Below are 9,556 nucleotides of genomic sequence, written 5' to 3' on the forward strand. Positions count from 1 at the left end.
GGCCATCATCAGGGGGCGGATCCTCTATGTTAGAAGGGGATGCTCATCCCCCAACCAATTAGAAAAAAAAAAACAAATTATTTATAAGTATCAGACAACAATTTTTAATTTACAAATAACTCACTACTTAATTTGATAAAACAAATAAAGACAAAAATTTAATAAGCACCAAATGATGGCAAGTTGCCACATATCATAAAATAATTTACTTTTTTACCCCTCTGTGGCCCATAGTGTTTGCTACTATCAATAGAGAGGTTATCTGCTACTGTCGATTATATAAACTAACTGCTACTGTCGAGTATAAAAACTAACTGCTACTGTCGAGTTAAAAACTAGCTGCTACTGTCGACTTGGAAGACACATGCTACTGTCGACTTGGAATGTAAATGCTACTGTCGACTATGACTCTAACTGCTACTGTCGACTATGAATCTAACTGCTATTATCGACTATGAATGTACCTGATACTGTCGACTTCGAATGTACCTGCTACTGTCGACTTGGAAGATACTTGCTATTGTCGACTATAAATCTAGCTGCTACTGTCGACTGAGAAACTAATTGCTACTGTGATTTTTGGTGAGCAAAATTCAAAATTTCAAAATTTCTCAAAACATATGCAATATGGTACTTAAATGAAAGCCCATAACATAAAGAACGACTTTATATATTGGTTCACCTCCAAATTACCGGTGGTTTGGCCGGAAAACTTAAATTTGCTGGAAACAAAACTTAAAAAATGAGGAGAGAGAAATTTGTTAGATTTAGTAATGGCATTTGGTAATTAAAATGAGGAGAGAAAAATTTCACGAAAATGAGAGTATTTTAGATATTTTTACATTAATTGATTAATCAGTTTTGTTTTATTTATTTTTTAGCTTGAGTTTATGTCCTAATTTGTATAAGAAATATGAAAAATGAGTTTTTAGTTAATTCAAATGTGGTCTAGTACCACTAAGTAATAATTTTTTTTAGAGTTCAAGCATCCCCTACACCCACCCACATCCAATCATTTTACACTCATAGAATAACAACATTTACCAAATTTCTTTCTTTCTCTTTCTTCCCCCATTACCCAACCCCATAACTAAAGCCCCAATTCCTAAATTAGATTGATTGATTGCATTTGGGACCTTAGGACTGAGCTCCACACTCCACATTCCTAATTCCTATATTTTTTTTTCAAAGATTATAGGTTATTAGACCAAGTCAAAACGGAAGCGTCTGAAAAAAAATTATTTCTTGGTGATTGTATGGTCATTCATATTGAAAAAATGTATGCTGAATCTATAGGAAATGAATAGGTCATAGAAGAGTTTGAAGAACTATCGACTTGTAGAGTTAAATTTAGTTAGTTTAACTTTTTCTATTGTATGTATTTGAGATGTTAGACTCATAACATTCTCACTTGACTAGGTGTATTTATTTTGGTTTCAATTAATAAAATTTTCTCATACCGTTGAGATTCTCACTATTTTCTTCTTCTTCAGTTTAAAACTTCAATCATCCAAAAGCTGAAGCCACCCCAAAAAGCCCCTCCAAAAGCCTACCCAAACTGGCCCTAAGGTTGTTAGGAGTGGCTTGGTTGGAGTTTGTGGTTTTGTTGGCCTGCTTTGGGCATATATGCATGCTTTGTCCGTCTGCTGCTGGCGACAAGTTTTCTCTTCAAGTATCTTGGTGAAAACCCTAACGTTTGTGAGAAAGTCCGAACAGGTATATGATAGGAGCTACTAGTTTCTCTCTTCTCCCAGCTTTTTTGTTTTTCTTTTGGATAATTGCTAAACGCAGCTTAATCTATGCCTTGTTGCTCTTTTAATCATTCTATATAAATTAGGCGGCAGGGTTGAACAGACTTAGGATGGCATATTCAGGCTACTCGGTAGAAAAAGAAAAAGAACTTTATGCGTTTGATGACCTAAAAATCGGCGTCAAAGGGCTTTCAGACTCCGGCGTGACCAGAATTCCTAGAATTTTCATCCACCCACCGGAGACCGTAAAGAACACCGCGCCAGAAAATGGTGTCAAACTTCAAATCCCAATTGTTGATCTCAAAGACATTGGAAATTATCACGCTCGAGAAGAAATGGTCAAAGAAATCAAAGATGCGTGTGAAACATGGGGTTTCTTTCAGATAGTTAACCATGGAGTTCCACTCGCTGTTATGGACGAGATGCTTGAAGGTATTCATAGATTTCATGAGCAGCCTGCAGAAGACAAGACGAATTTGTACTCTCGTGACTTTAAGAATTCAGTCAACTTTTATTGCAGTGGAGATCTGAAAGTGCGTGCAAAATCAGCTGCAGATTGGAGAGACACCTTATCATGCAGAGCCGTAGACGATAATTGGGACTTTGAAGCACTGCCTCAAGTGTGCAGGTATAGCTCTAGGGCCTGGAAAAACTTTATAGAATAAGTCTTTTCTTGTAGTTCTGGTATGTATTGACTTTTTCACATTTCATCATTTGGTTTGTTGCAGAGGTGAAGTAAGTGAGTACATCAAAAACTTGATTGAACTTCAGGATGTGCTATCCGAACTACTATCGGAAGCATTGGGACTTAGGAAAGATCACCTAGCACGCATGGGGTGCTTGAGGTCTTTCTCATTGTCATGCCACTATTATCCTATCTGCCCAGAGCCTGAACTGACTCTAGGCACAATCAAACACTCTGATCCCTCATTTCTTACCTTAGTTCTGCAAGACGATATTGGAGGACTCCAAGTTCTCCACAAGGATCAATGGGTTGACGTACCACCTGTGGATGGAGCATTTGTAGCAAATCTTGGTGACCTTATGCAGGTACTTCTATGTTTTTAGATATTTGCTTCAGGAGAACCTGAAAAACAATGAGATTAATAAAAACTATGTAAACATGGGGATAGTAACTAGTACTACTGTACAGCATCTTTATACCTTCAGCATTGTTTCACATCAAAGAATGAAATTTATTTGCTGCTGCTTGTAAACAGCTGGTTACCAATAACAGATTCAAGAGTGTGGAACATAGAGTGCTAGCTACGCCGCTTGTGAAGCCACGGATATCAGTTGCATCTTTCTTTGCTCCTAAGGATAGCGACAAACGCGTCAAGCCATATGGGCCTATAAAGGAGCTTCTATCTGAGAACAATCCCCCAATATACAGGGAAACCCTATACGGAGAATATACTGGCTATTACAGAGTTAATGGACAAAATGGCAGCTCTGCCCTGGCTAACTTCAGGCTGCATTGAGACCATGCTATGGACTTTCTTGAATGCCAAAATCAGATCTATTAAAATGCACTGCATGCATGCTAAATATTTCAGATAATAAGTTTAGCAGCAGGTTACTACTCCTTAATTTCCCTTTCGAAAGCATCTTAAGCCTATCTACGGTTATTACATTACTCTTGTAGTCCCTAACAAGCATATTTATTGTTCAATGAAGTTAGACCCCTATATTCTGTGAAGAACAAATTTCCAGCAAATGTATTTTGGGAAAAATAATGGATTTTTGTATATACTATAATTCTGCAGGAAAAAAAAATCAATTTTACTACGCTTGTCAGGGTCAGTTTTCTGTGCCACAGTTCAAAGGTTAGAATAAACATATAACGCGGCTCTGGCTTAGTGGCATTTCATTTGGTCTGAAGCATTTTCCTGCCCTCTTCAATGTTACTTTCCCAAATAAATTTTTCTCTTGACGGAGACTTCACAGTTTGTAAATAAAATGCTATAAATCAGAGAAAAGTTCAGGAACATAAACTCAAGCCGACAGAGACTTCAAGAAATGAATAACGTTTGGCGAGAAGCTGGCTGAGATTTGTGAGCCGCAAATGTATGAATTTTCCTTTTACTTCCAAATATCAAATAAATGAATCTATACTTGACTAAAAGTACTGCAGATTATTGAAACCTTTGAGACCCTATGCAGGTGACTTATATTTTTCTCTTCAACATTTTATCCTTCCAAAACGAAAGAAAGATATAGTAGTGCGAATGTTAGGGTAGTGTATGCTCTGTAAAATTGCCAACCTGACACTTTTCTATTTTGCTAGCTAGCCAATTACCATCAGAAAGAAGTGGCTTGATCTATAATATATTATGTGGAAGATAAGGAGAACACTACTAATATACAATTCGGCCTGCACATAAAATTCCCAAAGAGAACTTGATGGAACTTGGCATCAAATCCAAATTGAAAAGACACTGAATAAAATGAAATAAATCATGATGAGGATTGAATTCGACCAACACACAAAAGACAGGAAAATATGTAGACATTTTAACAAGAGAAGCTAATTAACAAGAGAGATTGCAATAAAATCAATGGTACCTGATTGTAGTGGTCTGTATTCAGTTAAAATTAAGCCGCCAAAGATGCTTTTGTTTGAAATTTGCTTCTCACAAAAGTCGGAAATAAATGTATACTGTACAAAGAAACAAACAACTTATCTGATATTAGACTCCAAATGGTTTGGCATAGTACTCTTCTAGATTTGCATATAAAATAGTCAGAAGGAATTTTAAACTTCTTCACTCACAAACAGAACTACATACCATGTCAGACCTTGTTCACCTTCAGAAGCCATAGGGATCATCTGAAGCAGATCAGCACAAAAGCTTTCCACTAATCAATAATAATAAGATGGCTGATGCAGACTACATTGCAGAAAAACAAAGGGAATTGTGTGCGTTTGATGACCTCAAAATAGGTGTCAAAGGGCTTGCAGACTCCGGAGTGACCAGGATTCCCAGAATATTCATCCACCCACCGGAGGCTTTAAAGTGCACAGCACCGGAAAACAATGTCATACTTAAAATCCCGGTTATTGATCTCAAAGGCATTCGGAATGGTCATGGTCGAGAGGACATTATCAATGCACTTAAAGATGCATGTGAAACCTGGGGGTTCTTTCAAATAGTTAATCATGGAGTTCCACTTGCTGTTATGGAGGAGATGCTTGATGGTATTCGAAGGTTCCATGAGCAGGGCCCAGAAGACAAGATGGAGTTATACTCTAGAGACTATAAGAAACAGGTCAACTTTTATGGCAGTGGAGATCCAAAGTTGCGTGCAAAATCTGGAGCAGATTGGAGAGACACCTTATTCTGCAGAGCGGTGGATGATAAATGGAACTTTGAGGCACTGCCAGAAGTGTGCAGGTATCTTTTTGTCTCTGGAGCTCATACCATAGACTAAACCTTTGTGATAATTATATCCTTTTTACAAAAACAAAATGTTGAACAATTCATGACACGTATTGTCTTGCAGACTTGAAATGAGTGGCTATATCAAAAACATGACTGCACTTCAGAAAGTGCTATCTGAATTACTATCAGAAGCATTAGGGCTTAGCAAGGATCACCTGACACACATGGGATGCTTGAAATCTTTCTCATTGTCATGCCACTATTATCCAATTTGCCCCGAGCCAGGGTTGACTCTAGGCACAATCAAGCATTCAGACCCCTCATTTCTTACCTTAGTACTGCAAGATGAGATTGGGGGCCTCCAAGTGCTCCATAAAGATCAATGGGTTGATGTGCCACCAGTGCATGGAGCTTTTGTGGCAAATGTGGGTGACTTTATGCAGGTACTCCACTCTGTTCTTACATATATGCTCTTCATTACATCCTGAGAAACAATAACAAAATAAAACGATTATAGATCTTGGATATATTATGATTTAGCTTATATACCAGGGTACAATACTCAGATGTTGATGGTTTAAATTTTGAAGTTCATTGTCACTATTGTATTACTTCTGAACTTATTTTCTGGTGCTTGTAAACAGCTAGTTACTAATAACAAGTTCAAGAGTGTTCAGCACAGAGTGCTTGCTACCACACTTGTCAAGCCACGAATATCAGTTGCGTCTTTCTTTGTTCCTATGGATAGTGACAAACGTGTCAAGCCATATGGACCAATAAAGGAACTTCTATCTGAGACCAATCCCCCAATATACAGGGACATCCTCTATGGAGAATATACTGGATATTACAGAGTTAGTGTTCAGCATGGTAGCTCTGCCCTGCCTAACTTTAGACTGCACTGAGACCATGCTACCAAGGTATATTGTTGCAGTTAAAAGTAACATGTCATTACTCCCTCGATGTTAGTTGGGCAGCAATTTTAGCTCCTCTTGACCTCGTCAATAAGTATTTTTACTTATTCCTCCTCACATTTCAAGATGAGAATTCAAGAGTTCCATTGTAACAAAATCAGTTTATAGTGAAAAACAAAAATGATTGGTGGTTATAAGTTTCTTAATCTTTTTCACTCAATTTTAATTTGGAGGGAAAATTATATTTCTTATGAACTTCGTTTTACAAAGATCACATCAAGAAGGTAAACACGTTGTATGTAAACTGGTGCAAAAAGGTTTTAAACTTCTAATAGACAAGTTATCTATTTACTTTAAACTCACCAATTGAGCTATCAAATTCCAGAACCATCGATCAGCATGTAACTTAGTGTAGCTTCCCATGGGATTTCTAGCTTTCCGCATCACAACCACTTGACTACTGTATTTAACCTGCCAACAAGCCCTATGCTTGTTAGAGTTTAATTTCCCGTGGCCACACAGTTCAATGGTGTGGAAATCAATTATAAGAAGCCCCATAATAAATTGGCAACAAAATGAATCAGCATGTACATCATCCAAAATGAATCAACAAAATTACCATTTTCACTTCATGAGGTTTAGTTGAGCGAAACCGCTTCTGTCTCTAGTATGGCTCTGTGGGATCAGCATCCAACCGACTTCCATGCACTTTCCAACCCATCAGCCATTACTATCTAGATGGCAATTTCACACTTCAACACTGGAAAATAAGGCTATAAGGCAGGACCAAGTTCAGGAAGATAAATATCAAGCTTCAGCTGCATGTATAATTCTGCAAGAAATGAGTAAATTTCACCAGAAGCTGCATGAGATTTGTCAGATGCTGAAAATGTATGGACTTCCCTCCCGATTTCAATCCAACTAGACCCAGGAGATGTTTTTTCTACTCCCAGTTGCTTCATAATTGCTCGTACATCAGCAACTTCTCCCCATCGATTGACTTCGGCAAATATGTTAACTATAAGGTTATAATGCCCACTATTATCTGGCTCCAGTACCATCAATTCTTTGGCTGAAACTTTAGCAATCTCCAGATTTCGATAGAGTTTACATCCACCCAACAAGGCACCCCAGATAACAGAGTTAGGTTTTAGTTTCATGCTTTGTATCAGCTCTAATGCATCTCGAAGCAAACCAGCTCTGCTTAATAGGTCCACCATGCATCCATAGTGTTCAACTCCAGGCGAAATGGAATAATCTCGGGTCATGCTTAAAAACCTCCTACGTCCTTCTTCAACAAGCCCGGCATGAGTGCAAGCACTTAAAACACTTACAAAAGTAATCCCATTTGGCTTGATCTTCTCGCTTTCCATCTTGCTAAACATTGCCAGTGCTTTTTCAGCATCTCCATGAGCTGCAAGCCCTTCAATAACTGAATTCCAACAGAACAGATTCTTATCCCACAAGTTATAAAAAACCACAAGAGCCCTGTCCAATGCACCGCATTTCGCATACATATCAATTAACGCAGACCCAATATAAACATCAAGATCAAACCCATTCTGCACTACATAGTAATGTATCTCCTTCCCCAAGTCTAGCACTCCGAGATGGGCACAAGCCGAAACAACAGCCGACATGGTCACTGCATCAGGACTGACCCCATTCATCCTCATCTCATTAAACACAACCAATGCATCTCCAAATTTCTTGTTCTGAGAATAACAATCAATCATAGCTGTCCATGAGATCAAATCCCTGCTTGGCATTTGACTGAACAATAACTCCGCACGCTCAATGTCACCAACTCTCGCATATCCATCAATCATTGTATTCCAAGTAGCCGAATTCGATAAACACCTCTCAATCATCTCATCAAACAATGCCCTCGCGGAACTCATATCCCCAACTCGAGCATGAGCTGAAACCATGCTAGTCCACGCAAAACCATCTCTCTCGGGCATTTCATCAAACACCTTCCGGGCCTCTTTGACACGTCCCAGCTTCGAATACAAATCAATCAAAGCAGTCTGAACAAACACATGTGAATCAAGGCCACATTTCCAAACACTCCCATGAACGCCCTCTCCAAAACCCATGGCGGAAACCGCGGCACAAGCTTTGATCAGAGACGAGAAAGTATAGCTCGTTGGGAAGACCCTGTTCCTCAACATGTTGATAAAACAGAGCAGACCCTGAACAGGTTGGCCGCAGTGAACAGAGGCTTTGATCATGGCGTTGTAGACGAAGACGTTTGGGTTATGGATGTGGGAGAAGGCTAGAGATGCGTGGTTTAGGCGGGAAAGGGAGGAAGAGGCGGTGATGAGTTGGTTGGTGTAGAAAGAGTCTTGGATTGTGTTGGTCTTGATCATTGAGGCGCATATTTGTTCTAGCTCTGTTACAGTTCGACATTGCTTGATTCTATCGAGTATGGATGGTGGGTTGTCTGCGAGGGTTTGAAGATGGGGTTTTGGGATCGTGAAACAGTTGGGTGTAGTTGAATGATATCTCACGCGATTCAGAATCATTGCTTAAGACGCAAGGAAACCAAACTCGAGAGCTGTGACATTGATATTGTGCTTTACAATTTACATAGTTATATAGGTCGACCGAATCATCAATTTCACCAATCCAATTATTATAACAAAGGTTGATCGCGAATTAGTCATACAGAGTACATAAAATACTTGAGAATCTTCGCATGAAGTTCCAAGAAAAGCAAAGTTGCTTATTTGATTTATCTTTTGAGATAATTAGATACACTCATAGACAAAGAGAACTTGTGAAACCATACTGATAGAACTCATTAATTAGACAATTGAAACAAACATCCATATAAAGAGTCTTCTACTTAATTGATCGTGAAATCGATCAAACGAAACAAAGAACAAAAAAAAAAACCTAAGAACAAGATGCTTAATTACATGTTTAATTATGGAACTGTAGTGCAAAACAAAGAGCCCTGTACGACCATACGTGCGAAAGCGTGTCATTCTTAAAATAATAGGCTACTTCGGGTTCAGCTGTTGTACAGCACTGTATGCTATACATACATAATTGAATGGTTGATAGAGGGCTTACATAAAATGCACGTGTTGTGTGTGTAAGTGTGTATGATAGATTATACTGCTGCATCCTATGTAACTCCGTACAACAGGATTTCCCGGCTACTTCCTTCTTATTATGCACCAAAGTGTATATAACTCCTGCAGATTTCGTGTTCATTAAGAAAAGAATTAATTTCAGTTTATCCTTCTAAACTTTACACTTAAAATCAATTCATCCCTTAAACTTTTATTTTAATCAGTTCATCCCTTAAAATTTCAAATAACATTAAAAAATGATAAAATTCAAATTCTCTTGGTTAAAATCCGATCAAAAACTATCAAAAGAAGACTTCAAATCATATATGCAAGACCAAAATAAAATTCATAATAATGTTACAACAACACTGAAGCTTTTAAATTAGGTCTCGTAGTATAATTATTGATATAATTCATATAAAAAT

General features: G+C 38.1%; 3 protein-coding genes and 1 long non-coding RNA gene across 4 annotated transcripts; 2 read left to right on the forward strand and 2 right to left on the reverse strand.

Annotated features, from left to right (window-relative positions):
* Positions 1-1,515: 1,515 nt before the first annotated feature.
* LOC126785173 (1-aminocyclopropane-1-carboxylate oxidase homolog 1-like) lies at positions 1,516-3,940 on the forward strand. The gene is made up of 4 exons (XM_050510786.1): positions 1,516-1,716; positions 1,838-2,379; positions 2,480-2,801; positions 2,972-3,940. The coding sequence occupies exons 1-4, from the start codon at positions 1,627-1,629 to the stop codon at positions 3,230-3,232; spliced, it is 1,215 nt and encodes a 404-aa protein (XP_050366743.1). The 5' UTR covers positions 1,516-1,626; the 3' UTR covers positions 3,233-3,940.
* On the reverse strand, positions 2,705-4,677 carry LOC126785193 (uncharacterized). Its single transcript, XR_007671032.1, has 4 exons — positions 4,541-4,677; positions 4,317-4,410; positions 2,916-3,065; positions 2,705-2,838 (listed from the first exon to the last, which is right to left on the reverse strand). It is a non-coding gene; the product is annotated as an uncharacterized LOC126785193 (long non-coding RNA).
* On the forward strand, positions 4,405-6,039 carry LOC126785177 (1-aminocyclopropane-1-carboxylate oxidase homolog 6-like). Its single transcript, XM_050510790.1, has 3 exons — positions 4,405-5,146; positions 5,256-5,577; positions 5,779-6,039. The coding sequence occupies exons 1-3, from the start codon at positions 4,629-4,631 to the stop codon at positions 6,037-6,039; spliced, it is 1,101 nt and encodes a 366-aa protein (XP_050366747.1). The 5' UTR covers positions 4,405-4,628.
* LOC126785166 (pentatricopeptide repeat-containing protein At1g06143) lies at positions 5,486-8,576 on the reverse strand. The gene is made up of 3 exons (XM_050510778.1): positions 6,668-8,576; positions 6,412-6,519; positions 5,486-5,618 (listed from the first exon to the last, which is right to left on the reverse strand). The coding sequence occupies exon 1, from the start codon at positions 8,574-8,576 to the stop codon at positions 6,822-6,824; it is 1,755 nt and encodes a 584-aa protein (XP_050366735.1). The 3' UTR covers positions 5,486-5,618; positions 6,412-6,519; positions 6,668-6,821.
* Positions 8,577-9,556: the final 980 nt, after the last annotated feature.

Source organism: Argentina anserina, chromosome 2 (assembly GCF_933775445.1).
Source record: "Argentina anserina chromosome 2, drPotAnse1.1, whole genome shotgun sequence".
Taxonomy (NCBI): domain Eukaryota; kingdom Viridiplantae; phylum Streptophyta; class Magnoliopsida; order Rosales; family Rosaceae; genus Argentina; species Argentina anserina.

Excerpts from the sequence above, each read along its gene's own strand:
- LOC126785166 (XM_050510778.1), bottom strand. The coding sequence starts at position 8,576 with ATGATTCTGAATCGCGTGAGATATCATTCAACTACACCCAACTGTTTC.
- LOC126785177 (XM_050510790.1), top strand. The coding sequence starts at position 4,629 with ATGGCTGATGCAGACTACATTGCAGAAAAACAAAGGGAATTGTGTGCG. Across the intron at positions 5,147-5,255 it reads GCACTGCCAGAAGTGTGCAG|ACTTGAAATGAGTGGCTATA; the intron begins GTATCTTTTTGT and ends ATTGTCTTGCAG. Across the intron at positions 5,578-5,778 it reads ATGTGGGTGACTTTATGCAG|CTAGTTACTAATAACAAGTT; the intron begins GTACTCCACTCT and ends GCTTGTAAACAG.
- LOC126785173 (XM_050510786.1), top strand. The coding sequence starts at position 1,627 with ATGCATGCTTTGTCCGTCTGCTGCTGGCGACAAGTTTTCTCTTCAAGT. Across the intron at positions 2,380-2,479 it reads GCACTGCCTCAAGTGTGCAG|AGGTGAAGTAAGTGAGTACA; the intron begins GTATAGCTCTAG and ends GGTTTGTTGCAG. Across the intron at positions 2,802-2,971 it reads ATCTTGGTGACCTTATGCAG|CTGGTTACCAATAACAGATT; the intron begins GTACTTCTATGT and ends GCTTGTAAACAG.